The sequence below is a fragment of the Malaclemys terrapin genome, chromosome 13, assembly GCF_027887155.1.
Source record: "Malaclemys terrapin pileata isolate rMalTer1 chromosome 13, rMalTer1.hap1, whole genome shotgun sequence".
Lineage (NCBI taxonomy): Eukaryota > Metazoa > Chordata > Testudines > Emydidae > Malaclemys > Malaclemys terrapin.
Genome location: NC_071517.1, coordinates 43,474,795 through 43,501,022, shown reverse-complemented (window position 1 = coordinate 43,501,022; position 26,228 = coordinate 43,474,795). Strand labels below are relative to the sequence as shown.

Here is a 26,228-nt window from a genome sequence, read left to right as displayed (position 1 = left end):
CAAAACTAAAGCACTGTGCTGGCAAAGCTGAGGGCTAGTTTCCCCTCAGAGTAGAAAGGGGCAGTGCCTAATCAGGTGATTTTCTCGGTATGGTTTGTTTATTCACAGACGTACAAATGCCCGTGCCCAGGACTTAGCAGCTATTCTTCAGCTCTCTGACGATCTGGCAACATACTAGCTAATTAGTGACCTCAGTTGGATGTAATGGGGCGTAATTAGAAACCGAGCCCAGTTGTGGTGGCGGAGCAGACAGAGCACTACTTAACTAGGGCTGGGGACTCAGCAGAGGAGGAAGATCGTGGAGAAAGGAACAAAGCAGGTTCCTCTCTGGGAAGAGCCTGAGGAAGTCAAGTGGAGAGACCCACCTGGAGCAGCATCGGCTCCTGAGGGGTAGCCCTGAGCAAGACCCTACATCAGGGAAGAGAAGAGAGGCCCAGGAGGGGTGGGAAACCAGTTCATGTGGAATTTTGGACTCCCAATGGGGAAAAAGCCTGGGAAATCAGTGCCTTGACAAGAGTGAGGAGAACCGAGAGAAGCCCAGGAGGGTGGAAGGACCTTTTGTGTACGTCAACTGGGACACTGAGTACCCCAGAAGCGGAGTGAACCACTGCGTGACTCCGCTGGAGGAGAACACTCTGAGGGTGAGTAGGGAGAAGATGCAGGCTGAGAAAGGCCATTGCACATCTGTGGGAAAGCCCAGTAGGGGCACCAGAGAGGAGGGCCCCATGCAACACTAGGGCCAGAGACAAAGGGGCACCCACAAAGCAGAGACATGCTCTTCCAGTCCTGTTTCTTGAACAGAAGAAGTTGCAAATGGTTCACAGGCAACTCTTGCAGAAACACCAGCTAAGGGTATGTCTACACTGCAAAAAGAGGTGTGTCTTTTAACTCACATTAGCTAACTTGGATTAAAATAGCGGTAAAGACACAGCAACTTGGGTTTTAACTCAGGGTTAGCAGCTCAAATTCCACCCCTGGCTCCTCTATAGGCTTTAATTTGAGCTGCCTCCCAAGTTAAAAGCCGAGTTGATGTGTCTTCACTGCTATTTTAATCTGAGTTAGGTAACCCAGTTTAACACACCTTTTATTTTTCAGTGTAGACCTACGCTAAAGCCCTGTCACCAAGGAGCAGCTTCACTGCAAAGTCAGCTGAACTTATAACTCAAATGCCTCCCTAACTTGAGTCCTGTCTGCACACAAAAGCCTTTAATTCAAATGCAATGTTGCTTGTAGCTCACGTTGTTGTCCCATCAGACAGTACAACTTGAGTGAGCACAACTCATCAGCTGCTAACACAGCTGCTCTGTAGCGTGGATGCAGGCTAGCACAACTTCAGTGCCACTAGTCCTCCAATGCCTTCCCACAATTCCCCAGTGTGCCCCAAAAGGACAGACAAGTTCTCCAACAATTCACTGGGAAAGAATTCCTAGAGCGGCTCCGCTCACTGGAGAGCTGTAGGATTGTATCCCGAGAAGTGCTAGCACCACATTCAGGTGCGAACAGAGCTATTGTGGACAGGGCAACATGAGTGTTATTTTTGCAGCATGAGCATTCTCACTGGAGCTAGGCTAACTCAAAGGTAGAGCTCTGCAGCTGACCGGTTTCTCAGTTTGCAGGCACTCCTGAAATATTAGGAAAAGGATTAGTTTCAGATCAACCCAAAATGAAATGTTTTCAAATTTTTCAGCATACTAAAAATTCAGAAAAAAATCATTTGGGGTCAAAGAAAAATGGTTCATTTCATGCCCAATGAAAATGTTTTGTTTTGATTTTGAGCTTTTGAGGGAGGTTGTGGAATCCCCATTACTGGAAGTTTTTAAGAACAACTTAAACAAAGTCACTTCCCTGAGATAGCCTTACCAGACAGCCTTCCTACAGCTAAACAGGTGATTGTGCATATCCAATCTAGTTTTGCTAGACATGGTGTATCTGACATAGTGATGTCTGACAATGGGCCCCAGTTTCAATGGGCATGAGTTTAAACAGTTCACAGTGATGTACAGGTTTCAACATGTAACACAGTGTTCGGTTATGTAAGGATACCATTTGGCATAGCTGAAACCCCTGCAGTGTTTCAGAAAAAAAACAGTGACACTGAGAAGGTCACATTGGTCGTGGTGGAAATCAACTCCACATGAGCTCTCAGTGTGACGCTGTGGCTAAGAAGGTCAAAGACATCCTTGGATGTATAAGGAGGGGCATATCAAGTAGGAATAGGTGTTACATCTGTATGCAACATTAGTGAGACCCTTACTGGTCTATCCAGCTGTGACATCAACTCTGAAGCTCCTGGCAGGGTTGCCTGGGAGGATTGAACCTGGAATCCTGTGAAGCCTGAGCTAAAGGGCTGCTTTGTTAGCCCTGAGGCAGTCGCAGACTCATAAACCTCTAAACCTGGTTCAGCCACTAGAGGGAGACATGGAGGCACGCTGGGTTAACCTGCTTTGCACTTAATTTAGCTAGTGAAAAATTTTCTGTCAAAATGTTACTTTTTCCGATGGAAAATGGATTATGTGCAAAACAGACATTTTCTTTCCAAAAAATCATTTTAATTCAAACTATTTGGAATTTCATTGAAAAACAAATCTAAAATTCAGTTTAAAACCAAAAAATGTTAGTTTTTTCAGATTTTTTTCTTTGTTTTTATTAACAGATCCATTCTTTTATAACAGAAATCTTATAACTTAAATAGAGATTCTTAGTGTTATACACAAATACACATTTATAAACTGGCCTATGTAAGTCCCTAGAGCTGCATTGACAAGACCTGCTACCAGTCACTTTCCTCAACTTTGTGACCTTGATCACATATTGTGGTTGATGCTTTTCTACTCTTTGTCTTCCTCGTCTATCTTTTCAGTTGTTAGCATCAGTTAAAGTCTTTCATCTCACATTTAGGTCCAAATTTCTGTTTTTCTTGCATTTTAGTTGTGTAACCTATGTATTAGCTGTCCTATCAAAATGCTGCATAATGTTAAACTTCAAACACACACACACACACACACACACACAAACACACACGAAGAAAAATATCAATAAAGATAAAAAATGTCTCATTTTCACTACTTTTTTTCCTGGAGAGGGAGGGGGGACATTGCTGAACAGTTCTATGTAAAATATTAGCTCAAAAGTGTATGTTTTGCCCTCAGGGTGGGCTCCAGGCACCAGTCTGGCAAGCAGGTGCTTGGGGCGGCCGCTCCGGAGAGCGGCGGCACGTCCAGATATTTGGCGGCAATTCGGCGGACGGTCCCTCACTCCTGCTCGGAGCAAAGGACCTTCCACCGAATTGCCGCCACAGATCACAATCGCGGCCTTTTATTTATTTATTTATTTTTGGCTGCTTGGGGCGGCCAAAACTCTGGAGCCGGCCCTGTTTGCCCTCTGTGTTTGAAAAGCTGTAACAGCTATAGGTATTTTGTTTACATACATTCAAACAATCTCTTTTCCACCATGCCTATAGTTCTTAATTTCTTTCTCCTTCTGATATTGTTTCTGGTGGTGAGTTTCTGGCCTTTATGAATTGGTTGTGTTTGCCAGGTCATGCTGTGAGAATGGACACACTCTCCTTGAAAATAATATTTGGTTTCACTTAAAATGGTTTGTAAAACTCCCCTGTGAAAAAACCACTTTGATTTAAAGAAATCTGTTCCCGTTGCAGCAGCCGCTCTGAACGCTCCAGAGACAAGAAACACTTCTTGCTACATACAAACTGGAAAACGCTTTGACAACAACATTACAATTGGCATTTGGCAGATTACGTATTTGCACTTTTTAACCCCTGTCAAGCATTTGGAGGATATAGTGGTTTGTGCAACTGAAGCGACAAAATATTAAGACTATTCTGTGTCTGACCACCACAGAGGTGGGTCGAGTTATTTTCCGCATAGGTTTGGTACATGTTCAGGTCAAAGCCACACATATCTGGGTAGCAGCTAAGCAGAGATGGGGGCTGAGTTTGTTGCAATGGAACAAAAATTCAACTTCCGCAGCGCATATATATATACATATATCTGTAAACAACCAGCCACTCAACATTGTTTGTGTGCATTTTGGTAGCATCTACAGAACACAACTGAAATCAGGCCTCCATTGCGCTGCACACTGTGTAGGAAGAGGGCCTGAAACATAAACCTTTGAATCAGAGGCCTGGTATGAGGCCTGAGGCCTGGGCTAAAGTAGTGGTCCAAGCTTTGATGATATAAAGTAAAGTAAGGTTGTGAGCAAGAGGCAGGCTCTGCTCACAGAATCTGGCAAGAACAGGGCTGATAGTGCAGAAACACACATTCCTGAGAGGTACTAGGCACAATGCACTTATGAAAGAACATTCCAGAAGGGTGGTACCAGAACACCTTGATACCAAAATGGAGTCTCAAAGAGAGTGTCTTTGGCCAGCCGAAGGGCTAGTGAAAAGTCCGGCCATTAACTGAGCTGCATCTATTGTCACGGGCATACACGCATTGAGTATACTTGTAGCAAGTATAAGACACCTATACAGTGCTTCATGGACAATAAACCAGGCCGGGTGCCTTCATACCTTAACGGATCTTGTGGTCATTGGGCGGTTCGCTCGAGGTCTTCTGTATCAGCTGTCTGCGCAGAGCTGGGACGGCACACAGAAAGAACACACACACACACAGCCAAATATCTGACAACACACACTGTACAAATACATAGTAAGAGACAGCCTGTGCCCCAAAAAGCTTCCAATCTAAATGGGAAGGAGAAATGAAGGACTGAGGCCCAGAGATTTGCCCAAAGTCCCTTACTGAGTGTGTGTCACAGAGCTGGGATTTGAACCCCCAGCTCACAAGTTGTACCTTATCCACAAGAGCATCCTTGCTCACTAAGGTTTTCAGAGCTTGTGCAAGGTAGCCTACATACACTCCAACTCTATACCTGCGGGCCTGGTCCCTGTGCATTGGGAACTTTATGGAACTATGCATCCGAAGAAAGGGGTATTCACCCATGAAAGCTCATGCTCCAATACGTCTGTTAGTCTATAAGGTGCCGCAGGACTCTTTGCTGCTTTTACAGATCCAGACTAACACGGCTACCCCTTTGATCTGTGGAACTTGTGCACAAATCCCTGAGTCTGAAGTTAAACTCCCCCATAGCAAAATGCAGCATGACAGCCTCTGGGACAGAGACAGGAAAAAAGAAATCAGCCGTGATGTGCCATCTACCCAACGCCGTCTCTTTTCACAGGGAGCATCAGTACAAGAGCTTGACTATCCCAAATCTGTTGGAGAGGGAGAGGGGACAGGTCTGGATTGGGCTGCTCCCAGCAGGTCTGGGAAATACCCCTTGTAATTTCATTTCCACGCTCTTTCTCAATTTTTATGCAGCAAAAAATGTTGGGCCCCCTCTAGCTCGCAGAGCTGCTGTTTACAGGAAAGCATGGGGGCGTCTGGAAGCCAATCAATTCAACGCCTCCCAGCTCTGCAAGTGCAAATGCCTTGATTAAAACTACGCTATCAGTTCAGTCCTTAGCCTTAAACAGCGAAGGAAATCCACAGAGTGGTGATAAGAAAGAAATTCAACGGCTTCTGATTGATAACACTTCCTGGCTTTGGATGGGTTGTTCATTTTGTTTTATGCATAATAGGTGGTTCTCCTTCTTCACAGCTTGCTTACTGGTGTGCTCTCTTCTCGGACTGTACACGCCATGGCGGGGGAGGTCGTCTATGCTGATTTAAACATCCCGGGAGCCCGCTTACCTGCTTCAGCTCAACCCCACAGTGAGTGTGCTCTTACTTCCTACTTTGGTGCTAAGATTGGGGTTTTCAGCTGCATCTCCCGGTTTCTGACCGGAGACGAGTGTACAGAGATAGGGTCCAGCACAGAGGCACTAGTTTGTGTAATATAGAGTCATAGAAACGTAGGAGTAGAAGGGACCTTGCTGGGTCATGTGGTCCATCCCCCCGTGCTGGACAGGACCAAATCTGGGCCTTGGGCCTAGCCCAGTACATGACTGTTTATTAGTTGATCCGTATAGTATATTTTAAACTTTGTACTGTGTCCATCTAAATGTCTCCCAAGCCACTTCAGAGCTAATTGTAGCCCTAGCACAGAAAGACAAGCAGAGAATAGTTTTGTCAGGGTATCCTTACGGCTTAGTTTAGTTTATTATTTACAGACTTGGGGTGGGAACAAGTTAACGCTGTAGGTGTCAATGTTTCCTGCCGAGTGTCTCTAGAATAATGGGGTAGGTGGAGGCTGGCACGGATTCACAGGGTCTAGTCTGTGCCCCTTCAGCGTCCCAAACCCCCAGGGTTCACATAGTGCCACAGCGGTCCATGGACCCCAAGACTGGGTCTTCGGGCACCAGTGATCCATGGGTCCCTGCCACAAATCCAGCCAAGCCAGACCCCTGTGGGTGGCTTGTTCTGTACCCCTCCTCCAAGGGTACAATGCACTCAGGGAGAATTTACAGTGATGCAGGCAGCCTTTTCAGAACAAGGTAACCTGCCTATAGACTCTGAATGTCCTTGGGTTGGCAAAGAAGCAAAAGTTACACCATCATCCATCCTGGCCAAGCCAGTGCTATGAACCAGCCAAGCTGCAATGGATTTCATCTCTGGCTCTCTCTCTCTGTCCCTTTGTCCTCCCCAGGGGAGAGCTTCTCAGTCCCTGCATAGGGAAGTCTCTATTCCAGCCACCCAGCACCATTTTCCCTTTTGTTCTTCAGCTCTGTTTACATGTCTCACCTAATGAAGTTTCCTGCTCTTAGGCATTGATGGTTCAGTCCTTGGGACTTCTGTCTGAACCTTCTGTTGATCTGGGTTGGTTTCAGCCAGTGCATTAAGGACCCAATTCATTCCAGCCAGGAAGCAAGGTGACACACACATCTGTGTCTCCTGCACTTTTCCAGGAGCAATGTTAATTCCTCTCCTGCCCGACACGTAGGTGGCAATGCAAAGTTCAGAGGAAAACTGAGGCACACATAGGAATCATGAAAATATTACAAATTTTCCCCACTTTGTCACAGAAGGGATGAAAAAAGGCTTCCGTGGTTGAGTTTGGAGAAGAATGAGCGAGAATGAGCATTGAGATTCGGGATGCTCAGAGAGCGAATTTAAATGTATTATTTCAGAAAGCAGGGCAAAGACTCTGCTCTCATTTAAACCAGTGTAAACGCAGACTAACTAGTTCTGGAGTCACTGTAGGTTGACACCACAGTCACTGAGATCAGGATCCAACCCTGACTACATTGACTGCAGTGGGGTCACTTCGGATTTACACCAGAGCAGTGAGATCAGAATTTAGCCCTGAATCCTTCAGGTAAGAAGGTTACATTTGCAACAGAGACATTTCACTGTGCTAACAGAGAATGACATGGGCTAATGGAGATGGACCATCTTTCCTTTAGAAGAAGTGGCTGAGAGAACAGCCCAGTGGTTCTCAAATATTTTCCTTTTTGAAGACTGATCTATTCGGTCCCCACCCAGTCCCAGTTCAGCACTTCCACACTTGGTTACATGAACCATTAATCATAGAATCGTAGAGTCGTAGGTTTGGAAGGGACCTTGAGCGGTCCATCTAGTCCAGTCCCCTGCACTCATGGCAGGACCAGCACCTTTTATAACATCCCTGACAGGTGTTTGTCTAACCTGCTCTTAAAAATCTCCAATGATGGAGATTCCACAACCTCCCTAGGCAATTTATTCCAGTGCTTAACCACCCTGACAGTAAGTTTTTTCCTAATGTCCAACCTAAACCGCCCTTTCTGCCATTTAAGCCCATTGCTGCTTCTCCTATCCTCAGAGGTAAAGGAGAACAATTGTTCTCCCTCCTCCTTGTGATAACCTTTTAGGTACTTGAAAACTGTTATCATGTCCCCTCTCAGTCTTCTCTTTTCCAGACTAAACAAACCCAGTTCTTTCAATCTTCCCTCATAGCTCATGTTTTCCAGACCTTTCATCATTTTTGTTGCTCTTCTCTGGACTCTCTCCAATTTGTCCACATCTTTCCTGAAATGTGGCGCCCGGAACTGAACACAATACTCCAGCTGAGGCCATATCTGCATGGAGTAGAGTGGCAGAATTACTTCTTATGTCTTGCTTACAACACTCCTGCTAATGCAGCCCAGCACAATGTTAGGATTGGGGGTTTTTTGTTGTTTGTTTGTTTTTTTGCAACAGTGCTAAACTGCTTACTGATGCTAGGTCTGAAATAAGTAAAAATCTTTGGATTTTACCTGGAGCTTTTCACCCCTAGATCTCAAAGTGCTTTACAATGGTCAGTATCGTTATCCCTGTTTGACACATGAGGAAACAGAGGCACGGAGCAAGAAAATGACTTGCCCGGCATCACCCAGGTGGTCAGTGCGGTAGCTGGGAAAGAACCGTGGTTTCCTGCATCCCGCTCCACCGATCCATCCACTAGGCCGATAAAACAAAATGAAAGTGACCTTGGTTTAAAGCCACCCCCTCCATGTTCTCCCTCAGCAGTTGATTTCCCCTCCCGGGGCCAGGGCGTTACATTTATTCACTCTGATATTTTCTCCAGCTGCCGGCAGCCCTCAGAGCTCTGATCTCATTTAATTAGTTATGTCACCATTCAATGTTGGTGTCGTCTGCTGATTTGATGTACAATGTTAGCTGTGATAAGGGCACAGGCAGAGCTGTTTAGTTTTGGTGTTCGTTGCCATAATCTTGTTTTCTGGACTGTTAAATGTAAGACGTGTGGCTGGGGTGTGAAGGGATTTGAGAGGAAGGATCTTAAAAAGCAGGAGACACCCTCTGTTGTCTCTCTTGCGAAGACTCAATTTTTGCTCTTTGTGGTTTTCTTTGGTCTCGGATAAAAACCTTACCCCTTTGGCTGAGAGAGAGCCGTATTCACAGCCTGCCAGGCCAGCTTTCCTCTGCCTGGGCTGGGTGGGCCCAAAGAAACAGCTGTCTTGCCTCTGTCCCCCTCCAGGGAGTCACACAGACCAACACCTCGATTCAGCTGCTTCTCACTAGGGTGGCCAGCCCTCCAGGATTGTCTTGCAGTCTCCAGGAATTACAGATTAAATCTTAGGTCATGTGATGAAACCTCCAGGAATACGTCCAACCAAAATTGGCAACTCTAGGGGTGCCAGAATGGGGTGGGGCGACAGGGGAGGGAGCAGAGAGGAGTGAATGGGGGACAGGGTCTTGGGAGGAAGAGGCAGTGCAGGAGTGGGGGCCCAGGGGAAGACGCAACCAGGGCCGGTGCTACCATTAAGGCAAACTATGCAGTTGCCTAGGGCGCCAAGATTTGGGGGTGCCAAAAAGCAGTGCCCCCAATTTTTTTTTTACAGCGTTCCTGGGCCGCTCCACTTCTCCCGCCTCCCAGGCTTGCAGCGCCAATCAGCTGTTTGGCGCCGCAAGCCTGGGAGGGGAGGAGAATTAGAGCGGGGGCGGCATGCTCAGGGAGGAGGCGGAGCAGAGGTGAGGTGGGGTGGGGAGCTGCCGCACAGCTCCCTGGGGGGGAGCTGCCGCGGGGGGGCGCCTCAGGGCAGAGGGGGGGCGGGGAGCTGCCGCAGGGCTGGTGGGGGGGGGCGCAAGGTGGAAGTTTCGCCTAGGGCATGAAACTTCCTTGCACCGGCCCTGGACGTAACATGCTGCTGGCTGGTCACAGGCTCACGCCAAGGTTCAGGGACAGACAAGTTCTTCCACAATACATTGCAGAACAATTGCTATTGTTTTACTACTTCATGATAATATTAGGGGGTGCATAATTCTACCTAGACAGTTTCAGGGAGGCTCTTAAAATGGACATTCACCTGACGGACAGCTGGATCCTAGCCCCCAGAATCATGATTCATTTATCATTCGATGAGCCAAGGAGGGTGGTCTGGTGGCTAAGATGCTGGGCTGTGATTCTAAAGATCTGAGCTTGCTCTGACGTAGACTTCCTGTGTGATCATGGCCAAGCCACTCCAATCTCTCTGGACCTGAGTTCCCAGCTGTAAAATCAAGGTGTCAGTACTTCTCTATTACATAGGAGTGCTGCGAGCAGTTGTGGGGAGCGTATCTGCTGGTGCAGTATACATTGGTGCGCCATCCTCTTGCAGGGGTTTCTGGACAAGCTTTAAAAGAGAATAACGAGGAGTCTGGTGGCACCTTAAAGACTAACCGATTTATTTGGGCATAAGCTTTTGTGGGTAAAAACCCACTTCTTCAGATGCAGTCTCCATGCATCTGAAGAAGTGGGTTTTCCACGTAGGAAAGCTTATGCCCAATTAAATCGGTTAGTCTTTAAGGTGCCACCTTGTTGTTTTTGTAGATACAGACTAACATGGCTGCCCCTCTGAGACTTGTTTAAAAGAGAAGGTAAATCATCAAGTAATTGCAATATTTCCTTTTTTATTATTATTTCCCCAAATACTGAATTGGCCAGATTTCCATCAGTGTCCGCACTGGCATCAACTTGTCTTGAAGATCGGAGCCGCTGGGTACGTTGTCCTGCTGATGACAGTCATAGTGCTGAGTGTTTGGGGTAAGTCACTCCACACCAGTTATTCCCTTGCAAGCATATCACAGGCAGTCAGATCACAGTAATACCTATCGTTAAGGCATTTCTATTACAAGGGTTCTTATAATTTCCCACAGTTTTCACATTTTGAGCTAATTTTTCCCCTGTTCATTCTTAGCAATATTTTTAAAAAAAGTTTGAGCAAAAGTAGCTCAGACGTTCTTGGATATGACAAAAGTGGGGAGGGGAAAATAGGCTTGTGACATTTATTTTTAACACCTCTGACAGCTTAACAGGGAGTTTGCCGTAGAAATGAGTTGGGGAACCAGAGAACCAGCTCCCCTAGGAATTGGGCAGCCCAGAAATGAGGCATTATATTTTGTTGCAATTTATGGTTTTATTTTTAAAATTGGTTAAAAGAGCTACTCGTCTAAGCAGCAGTTGTTTTTGATGGCCTAGAAAAAAGATTTCTGGCTAACACAAGACGTTGAAACGAACTTGCTGTTGTCGTTAGTATTCAGGGCTTCTCTGATTTTCTTGCTCAATGTGTCAAACGGTTTCATAACATCAAACAGGGGACACATCCAACAAGGAAATAAGATAAGCGCTCAGGCTGTTTAAGACAGCCGGTAGCTGCTGCTTTTTAATAATTTTACAAAGAAAATGAAATGAAAAGAAATTGAAAAATAGAACCAAATATAAAAACTCAATAAAAAATGTAATGATAAACAATACAAATAAAAATTTGATTTCAAAATTTTGAAATATTTCAGCATTTCTTTTTGAAATTTTCCAATGCACTTGTTTTGATTTTTTTCCCTAAATGATATTTTTTTAAAAAATTTCCACTCCACAGAAAATTGAGAAATTTCTACTTTTTGTTCCAAACAATTTTGGAATGAAAATGTCATCATAATGCAGTGGCACAGAAATTTGAATGTCGATCCACTCTACTCATCAGTTTGGGGGAGACATTTAAAAGTTCTAGGCCTTGAACATATGGGTCACCAACGTTCCTTTCTGTGGTTCCTTAACATTTTGATTTGGGGACAGTCTAAGGATTTGTTGTTGCTGTTTTTTAATAGTTCAGTGTGCATGCGCAGTGATTTTTGTTATAGTAGGAGGATGGTTTTTAATAGCAGATCTGCTCCCTTAGCACTTTGCTTGCAGATAGAATTTAAATGGAATTTCTCCAATGCCGACATGGAGGGTTTCCCCAGTTTAACTAAAGGTGTGAATTTAAACCAATTTAGTTAAACCGACACAACCCCAGTTGTTGACCCTCTTATTTTGGCTTAATTTGATTGGGAGCAGATTTAAGCAAAACTGAAATAAGGGCACTGCTAGGAGTGTTAGTGATGATCATGTAGTATTCAGGCTGGTATATTTGCCTGAGGTAGGCGTCGAGGCAGTCTTCAAGTGTACGCTTGTATATTACACTCCCACTCTATCCAGCAACACTTTAGCTCTCTCGCGTATCTCTTTTCACCCCGTCTGCGTGTGGGCAGATGTAACACACGGCGTCTTTGTTCTTTGTTCACACATATTAGTAAGAATATAAAAATATCAAAAGGCAAATGGGCAAGCAACTCAAGACCCCACATTCTATCTCAGGCAAATATACAGGCCGAATACTACACTATCATCACTAGCACTCCTAACAGGCATCCCCACTAATTAAACCAGTGCTCGTTTGTGTGTGGACAAGGCTTGTATAATCCGTAAGCATTGCATTGGCTCTACACATGCATGTGTGAGAAGGCTAAGGAACATTTCATTTCTGATGTGAAGCTGCACTTGGGGTAAGGTAGAGGTTCGAAGGAGCCCACCTCAATCTCCGTGATCAGTGAACGCAGGTAATGAATTACATAGGGCTGTTTAGAAGTTCAGCTCCTTTTAATGCTCAAAATTGTGCACACAAAGAGGCAGGGCTCCGCCACGGTGCCCATTTTGTGCAAGGTGGAAGAAAATAGTAAGTATCCCATCACGGAATGGCTTTGGTACAGTTCAGGGGGGAGTTGCTATTTTTTTTTTAACTCAGGCAATGCCATAGAAAGATTACAAGGACCTTATTGAGGTGGCTAAGTCAAGCAGTTAGGAACTAGGACACGCCAGCGATGCCTGTGCAAAACCTGAATTCAGCCCCCCTTGTGTGTTGGCATCCTGATAATTACATGAGCATGCGCTGGTTTTTTTCCATGGAACCCCCCGCCTCAGACAGTGCACAGGATGGGCAGTGCTCACAGCACCTGTTGTAAAGGTGCAGGTCCAGAAATCAGAAGAGGTTATGCAAATGATGCAATGCCCTGATTTGCATACTTCTTCGCTCTCCTCAATGATTTCCATCCTTTCTAACTGGCCCCTCCTTGCTTAAATTCCCCCCTCTGTCTCTGACTGGGGGCTGGTTGTGGACGGGGGCGGGGGGTTTCTAAGGAGAGAGTCCTGGAAAACCCCTAGGAGTCCCTATGTTTTCAGATCCTAGAGCGGTTTTCCAATGTTGTAACCATAGAGACTTTGCCTAGAGCAGGGGTGGGCAAACTTTTTGGCCTGAGGGCCACATCGGGGGTGCGAAACTGTATGGAGGGCCGGGTAGGGAAGGCTGTGTCCCTCAAACATCCTGGCCCCTGCCCCCTATCTGCCCCCTCCCACTTCCCGCCCCCTGACTGGCCCCCTCAGAACCCCCAACCCATCCAACACCCTCTGCCCCTTATCCAAACCCCACACACACACACACACCACGCTCTCTGCCCACTTACCATGCCGCTCAGAGCAGCAGGAGCTCATAGCCCCGCCGCCTGGCCAGAGCTAGCCACACCGCCGTGCTGCCCGGCAGGAGCGGCGGGCCAGAGCACTGGTGGCGCAGCAAGGTGAGGCTGCAGGGGACGGGGGACAGCGGGACAAGGGACGGGGGTTAGCCTCCCTGGCTGGGAGTTCAAGGGCTGGGCAGGACAGTCTCGCGGGCCCGATGTGGCCTGCAGGCCGTAGTTTGCCAACCTCTAGCCTAGAGCGCCTCCCACATAAATATCCATTCACCCAGGTCCCTGGCTCAGTGAAAGTGGGAGATAGAAGCAGGCACTGAGGAGGTGGTGCCTGAAATCAGGGGTGCTCCAGCCAATCTAGGAAACTGAATGGCTCCGGTGCTGAGTGCAAGAGGCAGCTTGTGCAATATGCAGCCCCTTGCTTCTCACACGCTGCCCACCATCCAACCCCTTCTATGAATCAAAGTCAACCCTGCATCCCTGCTGCAGTCACCATCCAACCTGTGCACTGAATGAGGCCAGGGTTCTGTGTGGACAGCCTGCGTATCATACTAACGCAGATGCACCAGGGGGGCAGAGGTGATGAAGTTGCACTAGCAAGCTTTGCTGAGACATTTGCCTAACTTGAGCGCTGCCCGCTGCAACCTCCATGGTCGTTGAACATAGAAAAAGCCAGGGAATTGTAGGAATTTTCTTGCTCGTTTTCATGCCGTTACACTTGCCAACAAACAACTTGATCATTCTCAACAGCAGGACAAAATGAAAAGGACGGGATCCCAGTGCATGAATTCACCTGAGCTGCTCAGGAAGGCCTTACCTTTGTTACACAGACAGGAAAAGTGAGAAGGCGCTGAACGCTGGTAGCGAAGGAGACGCCCAGTCCATCTGTTTCTTTCAGTCCCCTCATCTCTTTCCCTAGCGTAGTCACTAGCGCTACTGAATGAGGTGTAATTTACAGGCCCGCATTCGTAATGGTTTAAAGCACAACCAGCAATGCTCATTCACCTGGATGTTGTGCTGAAGTTTTTCAGGGCTCCTCAGGGAATGGACTGGCCCCTGAAGGTGAGGCGGCCTCCGAGAGACTCAGAAATGAAAGTAAATGCGTCGCCAGCCAGGAGAAATGGTCTTCCCTGAAACAGTACCTGTGTGACCCACCCCAAATCAGCGCAACAGGTAACGTCACAGCCGCTGACTTCCATTTTTCTGGGTAGGTGCATCTTCAGTGGGTTGTTATTTAACCTGTTTTTCTCCATGCTGTTTGTGGGACTTGCTTTTAGCCATTCGCTCCCAGCCCCAAAGCCCCTGTGCTGGTAATACAGCCTGTTGGGAAATGGAAATTTCTGTTCGGTGGGAAATTCCAACCGTTTGGATTTTTTTTTTCCTCATCAGCCTCAGAACCAAGAGCTGAATTCTTGACATTTCCTGGGAAATGAAAATTCCAAACAATTTTGATCCAGGACCATTGCAATATTTCAGTTTGATAATGTCAATCCCCTCGCCCCCTCCCCCGAGGTCCCACCCTTGCTCTCTCTCTTCCTGTCCCCCTCCACCCTCTCCCTGTTGCCCCCATCCACTCACCATTCTCCACCCTCCTCCAAGCCCCTCCCTGACCTGCCAAACAGCTGATCAGCAGTTACAGTAGGTGCTACAGTAATACAAACAACTCATTAATGACTGCTCTTTCCAATTCCCCCTCCAGAGGGCGCCAGGTGCGAACTTTGCCCCAGGGACTGGCTGCCGTACAAGGGAAAATGTTACTGGGTGTCTAAAGAAAATAGAATGTGGAACAGTAGCCGTGACGACTGCTTAACGAAGAGCTCTCGTTTACTGGTGGCCCGGGACCAGGAGGAGATGGTAAAGTTAATTTTCTTGCAGGATATTGGAGCACTGCTCCGTAATAAACCACTGTGGGAAAATGTAGTTCCAACCCCACCGGTAAGCCAGCAGATATTTTGTTTGAAGGTCAGCGGCTCGGAGGGCCAAGATCCCAGGTGCGGTATGTAGGGTTGCCAATTTCTGTAATATTTAAAAACCTTACACTCCTGCAGGAGTGCTGGAATCTCCCTGCCCCACCTCTTCCCCCGAGGCCCCGCCCCTGCCCCATCTCTTCCTCTAGGGCCCAACCCCTTCCTCTGAGGCCCCACCCCCATCCACACCTCTTCCCCCATATCCCCTATTGCTCGCTACTTTTCCCCTCCCACCCTCCTGCCCGGGTCAGGAGGGACTGGGCTGCAGAGCCGGCACTGGGAGCTGCAGCCGCCTAATGATGGTAGGAGGCAGCCCCACTTGAATAGGGGCTGGCATGGATGATGATCCGGTGCCTCCTTGCCTCCCTGGTTCACAGTAACCAGACTTTGGTTGTCCAGTCGGTAGATCTGACCGGACACTGTAAGATCCCCTTTTCGACCAGATTGTCCAGTCAAAAACCAGGCACCTGGCCACCCTAACAGTATGTTGTGTTGTGTTGGATTTTTATGGCCCTTGGATTGTCAACACTGAAGCAGACTTCAGAGAATTAAAGCACCATTTATTCACCCAGATGCCTGTCTTGTACACTTTACAGAATTACATACAGACGATCACAACCGAGAAAAATTCTCTTTGGATTGGATTAAACTTTAAATCTCATGAGAGGACGTGGATTTGGGTAGATGGCGCCCCCTTCAATGGAGACCTGTGAGTTTCCTAATGTTTTTACTATTTATGTTTGCAAACAATCTTACTGCCTCATTTGCGGATTCAGAAGCCAAAAATGTGACACTTCACCTCCTTTGAAATTATTACCGTATGGGAAAGCCCAAGCATTCAAAACCCCAAGTCAGGTCCCCAAAATGGCGAGATTTGCTTAAAAATCATGAACTATGTTTTTAAAAAAAATGCATTTAGGGTTCTTTGTCTTCGTCTTTTGGTTTTCAGGGTCATGTTTTCAATAAAAAGGAAGGGTAGAAACTTTGTTTTTTAAAAGGCAAGCTGAGATTCTCCCATAATCACCTGACTCCAAGAGCTGGGACTTAAAGAAAAGCACAAAATAGCATGAGACTTGCAGTAAAACTGCAAGCGTTCATAGTGCTGCAGAAGGGAAGGTCACAACATGTGTCAATGGATAGGTTTGGGGGTTTGTGTGTATTTCAGATCTCGCGATAACCAGAGAGCCAAGTTCAACATAACTAGATGTTCGGGTGAGAGCAAGGCATCTCTTCTAAAACAGTTTGGTTTGAGTCACACTTGCAGATTCTAGGAATTTCAATTAAAACCCTGGTCATCCGGACCTGAAAGATATCCCTTCCCAGGTGATCAAGGACGGGCGTCTGTGTGCAGCTAACGAGGCCTAGAGTGTACTTGAAAGTTGTAACAGTATCACTGCATCAGTTACGGGAGGTGAATTTTTACTGATATAATTACACCATTATAAGCTGTACTGTGGACACAGTTAGGTGCCTTAAACCAGGACAGTGTATTCCAAAACAGGAGTAGCTATGCCAATATACGCACTTTTATTCCTGTAGGTACATCTACACTTAAAATGCTACCTTCAGTGTAGCCACTACCTACGCCGACAGGAGGGGGTTCTCCCGTCAGCATAGTTAATCCACGTCCCCAAGAGATGGTGGGCAGGTGGACAGAAGAATTGTTTTCTCAACCTAGCGCTGTCTACACCAGGAGTTAGGTCAGGATAGCTACGGTTCTCGGGAGTGTGGATTGTTCACACCCCTGTTAGAATTAGGTCTACTGAGATAAGTCCCTAGTGTAGGCCAGCATCTAGGCTCCTAACTCCCATGGATTTCAGTATTTAAATAGAAGGGATTAGGGCTCTAACTTCCATTGAAATCAGTGATAGTTCGGAGCCTAACTACTTTTGAGGATCTAGGTCTGAGTGACTTGACAAAGGCCATGCAGGGAAATCTGTGGCAGAGGCTAGAACCAAGTGCTGATCTCCTGGAGCCCAGCCCAGTGCATTAACAATAAGGCCAGCCTTCCCTTTGAAATGGGGGGAAAAAAGGAAGTGACAGCTTCCTGCCCCATGGCACTGCTACAGACCCAACTCCCTGCAAAGTCTAAACACATGGGCAATGATTGGTTCTTTGATTCTGCAGTGCAGGGAGACCCGGTGGAAGGGACTGCGGGGTGTTAAAAAGAAACTGGATTGCATCGGAAACCTGCAGCGCTGAATTAAAATGGATCTGCCAGAAAGACGCGCTCCTGATCTAAGCAAGGCCGTTGCAGAACTGACAGAGAAAAAGCCTTCCGTCTGGGTCTGCCCCATGAAGATTATTGTAAAGGCTATGTAGCTTCCTTTGTTCCACTCTTGAATGCCTCTGGGGCCGGATCCCAGCTGATGTAAATTGGCGTGGCCTCGTTGGCAGAGCTGTGGGGCAGTTTACACGAGATGGGGACGCTGCTGACACTGAGGCGGCCCCTGATGGTTGATTCACTGCTCTGGCTGCATGTTCTCATGCACTGCCCTTTCCCCACCCCGCTTCTCTCTCTCGCTGAGATTCGTGGTGGGGACTGGATCCTGCCACCGACCGGGGTTGTTTAAGCACGGTGCTCACTAATCGCCTCTGAGCAGGTTTAGGTGGTATTCCGCGTACTGTAGTAGGAAGAGGCCCTGAAACATAAGCCCATGCATCAGAGGTCTAGTATAAGGCCTGAGGCCTGGGCTAAAGTGGTCAAAACTTTGCTGACATGAAGCAAAATCAGGTTTTAAGCAAGAGGCGGGCCCTGCTCACAGAATTTGGCAAGCACAGAGCACTCACGCAAACACATTCCAGGGTGGTACCAGAACACCTCGATACCAGCACATTGCCTGCAGATAACAGGAACACACTGACAAAGTCAGATAACAACATGATGAACAGAGATGTTTCGATCAAACCAACACCGGGTGGATATGGCAGTGGGTGGCACTGGGATACATCAGAAGTGATATGTAACTTGTTTGTATCTGTGTATAAAGATGTATGTCAGAGACTGTCTTTGTCCAGGCTAGGGGATAGCGGAAAGTCCCACCTCTAGCTGAGCCAGTCCATCACAACGGGCATACATGTGTTAGGGTACCTGTAATGACTGAGCCAGGGCATTAGGATTGTGCTTTATTGACAATAAACCTGACCAAGTGCCTTCGCATCTTAATGGATTTTGTGGTCATTGAGCGGTTCGCTCGAGGTTGGCTGTACCAGCAGTCTGCGCAGAGCTGGGATGGCACACAGAGAGAACACACACATGCCGCCAAACATCTAACCCAACCACACATCTACGATGGTGCTCAGTGTCAGTTGTGGATCCCCTCAACCTCCCCGTCGTTTTTGGCACTCACCCTCTTCAGGTGCGTTTAACTGCAGACACCGATCCTGCATCCCTTTAAAAAAATAGATTGTCTGAAAAGTCTCCCATCACCACCGACGTGTTTTGCCGCGTCAGCTCAGTTCGATGGTCTGTCCAGCCTGGGATCCTCTCTCTGACAGCAGCCACTGCCCCAGAAGAATGACTAAACCTCCTATAGGAATGGTTATTCCAAACTGTTCCATTCTGGGGGCCGTTTCTCTCTAGCCCCAACAGCTTGGGGAAGCTGTGAGCTCTGAAGCAGGAGGGTTTGGATCCTGTGTAACTTTTTCTAAGCAGCGAAAGTTCCTTGTTGCAGCATCGTCTGCCCAATCTGGTTTCGGGCAAGCTGCTGCCTCAGTTTCCCCTCTCTCCGGTGAGAATCTCCCGACCTTCCAGCCTGGCTTGGTTGTTGCAGGGACCTGGCCCTCCAGCTAAGTCGTAAACGAAAAGTCCCCCCGCATGTCTCCGAGGCCATGAACAAACACAAAAGAATCTGCTACTCTAGCCCCAAGCTCTCCTCTGTCTTCTTTCCTCTAATTCATCTGCTCATTCACTGAGCAAAGCTCTGAGTCTTTCCCAGACTCTCCCATAGCCCCTCCTGGGGTTCTTAGAGTCTCTACCAAGCACCAATCCCCAGGACTTACTACCTGGAGTCTCCCATCTACTGCTCCGCAAGCTTCTGTCCTCTCTCCACCCCGCGCCGAGCCTGTGACTTTGTTTATTTTCTCCACCTGGGGATGCAAGCTAAGTGGAATAGGTGGGGCTGGGACCCATCTCCACTTAAAGGGCCAGTCATCCTATGATGGTCCCATTCTCCAGCTAAATGTCCAGTCGTCTTTTGAATCCTGCTGAGCTCATGGCCTCAATAACATCTTGTGGCCATGAGTTCCACAGGATACTTAAGCAGTGTGTCAATAAAAGATTTCTTTCCCTCTGTTTTAAATGTGCTGCCTTTCCATTTCATTGGCTGCCCTCTCGATTTGATTTATTTTTTATTTGGAATAGATGCCTACGGATCAGCTATGCATTACAAATGAGACAAAGACAGTTTGCATATTAATTTAGAAGGGTTTATTAGACAACAGCAATTGGGGGGGGGGTCTTACAACAAGAAGACGGAGCTGGTTGTTCCCTTGAGTGTCACTGTTTATCGTCCCTTCCAGACTGTTCTCTTTTCGTTTCCCATATCGATCAGGTTTGGCACAGATCCAGTTCTTTTCCGTCTCACAGCTTGACGAGCTGACGCCTACATCATTCAGATACGCACAGGCTCCTCCTCCCCTTACTTCGAACCTGCAACCAGAAGCCGCGGAGCTAGAATCAGTCCGTAGCCAAGGCTTGTCGGTCACACCCACAGAGAGGCATAAACTTGCAAGGATTTTGTTAAACTGGGGGCAGCCCCCTGCGTGGATGGATGCTGTTATTCCGGTTAAAGAGCGTTTTATTTTGGTTTAGCTTATACCAATTCTGACTGATGCTAAACTGAAAGAAGAATGTCCACATTGCCTTACCTAAACTGGTTTAAAGTCACACTTTGAGTTTAACTCTGTATGCCAACCAGCCCAGAGAGAGACAGTGGAATTCCTCACACCAAAGCAGAGTCCTAGAGGAAGTGTCTAACCTGTTCTTAAAAACCTTCAGTGACAGGGATTTCACAACCTTCAGTAACCTGTTCCAGGGCATAACTACCCTGTCAGGAATGGTCTAGGTGCAGGGGACTGGACTAGATAACCTGTTTTGAGGCCTAATATTGCCTAAGGAGCAGCAGAATGTGGGATACGATTGCGCTAGGTGCTGTACAGCACAGAGTCACTGACGTGTCCTGTCTCAGAGCGCTGACACTCGATGTAGACCTGACAGACACAGGGTGGGGGAAGGGGTGGAACACACAGGCAGCGTGAACAATCAGATGGGGGCAAAGGACATGTTAGTGCCATGATTTTTATTTATATTATTTGGTGAGTTAGTTAGCAGGGGCTCAGCTAAGAGGGAAGGGGGGAGGGAGACAGGGCAGAGCAGAAGAAGGGCCGGGGTGGCGTGATGTGCCTGTGAGTACGTCTACACTGCAAATCAAGATGTCACTGTAACACCAGTGGGCATACCTGCACTAACCTTAATCTAGCTAGCGCGGGTAACAATCGCAGTGCCCAGGTGGCAGCCTGGACGTCAGTGCGGGCTAGCCACAGGAGCACATAGCCCGGAGGCCGGGTGTGTGTGCACTCAGGTTGCTTGCCCGTGCTGCCATACCTATCCCACGCCACAATAACACCTTCATCTGGAGTGGAGACAGACCCTGCGACAGAGCGGGGTAGAGAGAGGGGTTGGAGCAAACTATGAGAGATGAAATCCTGGATGCACTGGGCCAGAGAGGCAGGTAAGGCTGCCAGCATGGTTTTGCTTTTCCACCCTAACCTAAAGACCTAAAATACTGTATTCCTGTTAACCAAAACACGTTGGCTTTCTCTGCACACAGCTGCTGGCTGCATCGCTCCCTCAAGGGGTGAAGTCTTTAAGCCAGGGCTCGTGCTGTTTTGGACCCAGCTAAACGAGCTACAGTGAAAAAACCAGGGTGCTGATGCCAGTTTCAGGAGAGTGGGGCCACGGGGTTCACCCCCGTAACAAACTAAACCCACAGGAGGTAGAAATACCGATTTTTCACTGGTTTTGACCCATGTACGTTTGTCCGGTTGATCTCTGTGGTTGATCTCTCTGCACTCAGCACTTCTAACGCCGGTGACTTAATATGGAGAAATTTTATAGCTGGAAACAAACTCACCGGTTGTCAAATTCGGTGCCGTTGGGCCACTTCCATGACTGGCTGGGCTCCCTTCTGAGGCCTATCCAATGGTAAACGCTGCCTTTGTACCGCAGAAGGAACGTCTTCAAAACAAACAAAGGAAAAGCTTCTGTCTTTTTGTTTATTTATAAGCATTTCCATAGTGCTCATCCCCTGAGCACTAAGCGCAGTGAGCACCTCTGGGACTCTCCCTTCTCTGTTCAGTTCTAGCTTCTGCTGCACACAAGGCTGAGCAACACCCAGTCTTAATGCTTGCCCAGAATTGAAGCTTTTTTTAAAAAAAAAAAACACTGAGCTTCCCAAGACCACTCCTCTCCTCCAGTTCATAGGAGGACGGACAGATGCTGCTTTATGTTCTGGGCTGTTGTGCCATTTAGGTTTGTGTTGTGCCGCTGGACACCCCAGCTACATGAAAACCTAAGACAGACCCCAGAGACAGTTATCGGTCTCTGAGCTTAAGCTGAAGTTCTGCTTTACAGGTCTTGTACATTGTGGGTGTCGGAGCATGTCTTGTGGCAGATATCGCAACCCCCTGCAGTATCTTTGGGGACCACTCTATTGCATTACGAATGGTTTACGTTGGATGCCCGCCCATCATGTCTACCAGCCTCGACAGAATCTATAATGTGGGGGGAAAAATAGCAGTGGGAGTGGGGGGCATTTTAAAAAAGAAAAACTTTTTAGGCCACCTTCCTCTATTATCACAAAGCAAAATAGGGTGCAAGCCCCAGTGTCTTTGCTTTAGGGGGATTGTGAGGGGCTGGACTAGGCCCAAAGGCCCCCTGCTGGAGACCTCAGGCTCTGCCACGCCCATCCCAGGAAAGGAGCAGCGGAGAGGCCCTACAAGCAGGCTAGAGTGGCTGCAGGGGAAGCAGCCAATCAAGGCCCAGGAGGGCCATATAAAAGGAGCTGCAGAGCAGACCAGCAGTTAGTTGTTGCTGGAAGCTGGAAAAGAAGTGACTGCATCCCTGGCTGGCTGCTAGAACGGAGCCAAAGACAGTTGGCTCGCAGAGCCTGGGGGAGCGATGAAGGAGCTCCTAACTGGCTGCGGACACTGAGTAGGGACTGAGCCGGTAGAGAGCTGTAAGATAGTGTCTCCGGGGAGGAAATCCTGGGGATACAGCCCCCTAGCAGGGTTGGACTGGTTTAAAGGACACAGACACACCCAACCAGAGGGGGTGCTCGCAAGAGGTGGGTGCCAACTCTGTTACGGGGATATTGGAGGGAAAGCACGTTGCTCTGTGTAGTGGCTGGGGGTGCTGGAAAACAAGGCTTGTAAAGGGGAACAGCTCGCTCTCTACAATGCCCAAGAGCCGGGCAAAATCAGGCCGTCTCTTCAGCCAGCCTCTCCTCCCGTTGGCCCATCCATACAGAACCGCTGGCTGTGCTGAGCTGGGCGGGGAATGAAACCCCTTCCATCTCCAGGAGATGAGCAGGGCTGGAGCTGTGGTTCCCCACTGAATTCCTGCCATGCGGCGCTCAGAGAAAGAGCCGGGGCAGGCTGCCAATGAGCAATTTCAATCACGCACTGGCTGCAAAGCCCCAGCGCCAGCCAGGGACCTGGGAAAGATCATTCACTCTTCCCTCCCGGCCTGGGACACACGGGGGCCCCTCAGGCTTCAGAGCCTGGGCCTGTCATGCCAAGGCCAGTCTAGTGCGCGCACAAAACACCCGAGTCTCTCACCATCTCCAAGCCGCCGTCAAGCCCCGCCAGGGAGGCGCCCTGTGAAGAGCAGTAGCTCTGGCTGGCGGTCCAATTCCTTTCATCCTCGGAGAAGAAGTAGCACTGTCTTTCGTAGCCAACCCAGCCATCCGGACATGATGGGACGTCCGTGTAATCCAAACACGGCCTAGTGGTTCTGACTGAAACGGGGAACATAACACAGGGTAAGAGGCTGTCCCCTCCTCATCTCTGTATCCAAGGGGAACAAGTAGAATAATCCCCTTAGACCAAGGCCTCAGAGAATCCCCTCAGCAGCTCTGGCAATTGCTTGGATGCAGTGGTTGGCCGTGACATTTTCAGTAAGGCAATTCCACACTCGCATGCAGGACATGACCTCACCTTCCAAACATTTAACAAATGGGGGGGAAGGGGGCGCCGAAGATGCTCCTCGCTTGGGACGCCGTTAGGTCTAGGGCCAGCCCTGGTCCAGCCCCCTTCCCATTTTTCAACAAGCATTAAAAAAGAAGTAGGAGGCAACTACAGGAGCTAAGACCCGGGAAGCCGTTTGGCTAAGCTTTCCCTAGTGCTGCAGCGCTAAGCTGGCTCCCCCAAACCTCAAGTCGCAAGGATGTCAGTTACGGCCTGGAAACGTGCGCTCGAGCCCGCTCCAGATCCAAACAGAAAACACAAAGAGTGAATCCATAAGAGCTGCGCGCTCACCTGCCAGGGTAGCTGTGGTCGCGATTAAACCCGAGAGGACGAGGAAGACTGTGACTGCTGCGACGACTGTAAATGTTCTAGTTTTCCTGAATCCGTAACCTGAAAGAGACCAACATATTAACACTCCTGGGGCTGCTACAGGGGGGAGGGATCTGAGTTATTTATTTACCGTGGGAGTCAGAGGAGAGTTTGACACCCCAGTCAAGCTGCAGGGTAGATCAGAATCCGTAGCTATCTTTGATCCACCCTGCTGTGAATATGGGGTCACGAATTTCCTCCCAGGCTTTTCGACAGCCCTGATCACTGCAGTGACTCAGTGGGAGATTTAAACAAGTGCTACTTAGAGACCTGCATGGGACAGGCCAACCTGCTCCCTGCAAAGCTAGGCTTTTGCTTTCGTGTCTCAGCAAAACAAACTGGGCTATTCAGCCCTGAATCAGAGGGGGCGAGAACCAGGGCCATGGTCCCAAACAGGGGTGCAGTTGTCAGGCCCACAAATTGCCCCTGTACCCCCGTTACACTACACAGCCATAAGCGCCCGGCTGCAGGGAAAAATTTAGCTGTAGCTGCAAAGCAAGTGGCGGTGCTCACAGGACGCCGACAGGGTGATCAGATCCCTGCTGTGTTCACGGGCAGGCGTTTGGGCTGCTGCATCCATGGAAAATATGGCTTCATCTGCGTAAGCCGCAGTGTTTCTCCCAGGCAGAGGGGCTCCACCTACCTGATTCCTTTCCTCGCTCTTGGTCTCCATTGCTATTAAGAGGCATGTCCAGCTGTTGTTCCTTACAGATCCCCAGGCCATTGTACATCCTTTGTCTTTTTGTCTCATTCTCTATTAAAAAAAAAAATCACAATTCTGCTTGAACCTGCTATAGTCACAGTAACAGAGAAGATGATGTAACTGAATGATTAGAGGGGAAAATTCTCTATGGTGTGTTTCCTTTGTGCATTGGACAGCAGCTTGTGTTGTTATTATTTGGTATCTGCATTACATTAGTGCCCCTTTGTGCTCCACGCTGCACACACAAATAACTAAAAGCTGTTCTCTGCCCCAAAAAGTTTACAATCTAAGGGCAGGTCTATGCTTAAAATGCTGCGTTGCGCTGCTGTAGCAGTTTAATGAAGACGCTCTAAGCCAATAGGTGAGAGCTCTCCAGTCAGCCAATAGGATACTTACTCCACCTCCCCGAGAGGCGGGAGATATGTTAACAGGAGCAGTTCTCCCATTGATATAGCGCTGTTTACACTGGGGGTAGGTCGGTATAACTACATCACTCAGCAATGTAATTATACCAATCTATGGCTGTAGTGTAGAACTGACCTAAAGCCCCTAATCCTGCAAACACTTATGCCTATTTAACGTCACACACTGAGCAGTCTCACTGAAGCCAGTGGGGCCACTCGCAGCACATAAAGCTAAGCATGTGCATTCATTTTGGCAGGATCAGAGCCCACCTATAAGACAGGAGCCAGCAGGTGAATCCAACGACGAGATGGGAGGAGCCCTGAACTGATTCTATGACTGTAACTAGTACATCGTCGGTTCCATCGGTTCCCCTGTATATTCAGTCAAGTTCCTGTTTTGTTTCATGTGTGTCTTTCACTCAGCAAAAAGGGAGCGAAAAACCAGCTAATGAGAAAAAGACATTTGATTGTAAAAAAACCTGGCAGGGAGACTCCGGGTTAAGTGCAGAAAACCGCAGTGATTTTATCTTATTTATTAAAACTGATTTGGTTTCAGGTTGACTGTATCTAGGGAACCTTAAGTTTTTCACCCTTCCAGATTTGTTTCATACCAGACAATACGTTGCTGCCAGGGGCCAAGATCGGGAATTGCAGGGGGTAATGTCAGTTATGGGGAAGTGAAGGGATCACCCTAAAACAGTGTTTCTCAACCACGGGGTTGCAAGCCCCGGGGGGTCACGGGCAGAGCCATCCCTTGGGTAGGGCGAATCGGGGCAACCGCTCCGGACCCCATGCTTTGGGGGCTCTGTGGGCTGGTGCAATTGGCCAGAACGGTCGGTCCCAGAAGGTGAATCTGTCACTTCCACAGGGCCCACCATCTTGTTGGCAGTTAGCGGAGACAGCGCCCGGCTCGGTCGCCCGTGTTTTGATGCAGTGAGTACCCGCCCGGCCGGAGCCCTGAGCCACCGTGGCGCTATGGCCAACAATAGCGCCACGGTAGGCGCCGGCACTACCAGCAGCAGCAGGCGGCCCAGCACCAGGCCGGATCCATCCCACCGGCCCAGCCACCAATCACAGGGTGACTAGATAGCAAGTGTGAAAAAACAGGACAGGGGGTGGGGGGTAATAGGCGCCTATATAAGAAAAAGTCCCAAAAAACGGGACTGTCCCTTTAAAAATGGGACACCTGGTCACCCTACCAATGCAGAGCAGGGCCCCTAAGCCGGTGAGGGTTGATTTGTCCCAGGCCCTGCACCGCCCTAGGGACGGCCCTGGTTGCGGGATGGGCTTAGGAGGTCACAGGTGCAGGGTCAGTGTTAGGGGGTGGCACGCTGGGCAA

At 48.4% G+C, this 26,228-nt stretch overlaps 2 protein-coding genes across 2 annotated transcripts; one reads left to right on the top strand and one right to left on the bottom strand.

Annotated features, from left to right (window-relative positions):
- Nucleotides 1–5,603: 5,603 nt before the first annotated feature.
- LOC128847400 (killer cell lectin-like receptor subfamily B member 1) lies at nt 5,604–16,531 on the top strand. Its single transcript, XM_054046791.1, has 5 exons — nt 5,604–5,738; nt 10,366–10,464; nt 14,223–14,372; nt 14,899–15,053; nt 16,490–16,531. Exons 1-5 carry the CDS (start codon nt 5,666–5,668, stop codon nt 16,529–16,531), a joined length of 519 nt encoding a protein of 172 aa, XP_053902766.1. The 5' UTR covers nt 5,604–5,665.
- Nucleotides 16,532–17,751: 1,220 nt separating this feature from the next.
- Nucleotides 17,752–24,513, bottom strand: LOC128847399 (C-type lectin domain family 2 member D-like). The gene is made up of 6 exons (XM_054046790.1): nt 24,426–24,513; nt 23,705–23,839; nt 23,006–23,184; nt 21,301–21,404; nt 19,631–19,817; nt 17,752–17,808 (listed from the first exon to the last, which is right to left on the bottom strand). Exons 1-6 carry the CDS (start codon nt 24,511–24,513, stop codon nt 17,752–17,754), a joined length of 750 nt encoding a protein of 249 aa, XP_053902765.1.
- Between the last annotated feature and the right edge of the window lie 1,715 nt (nt 24,514–26,228).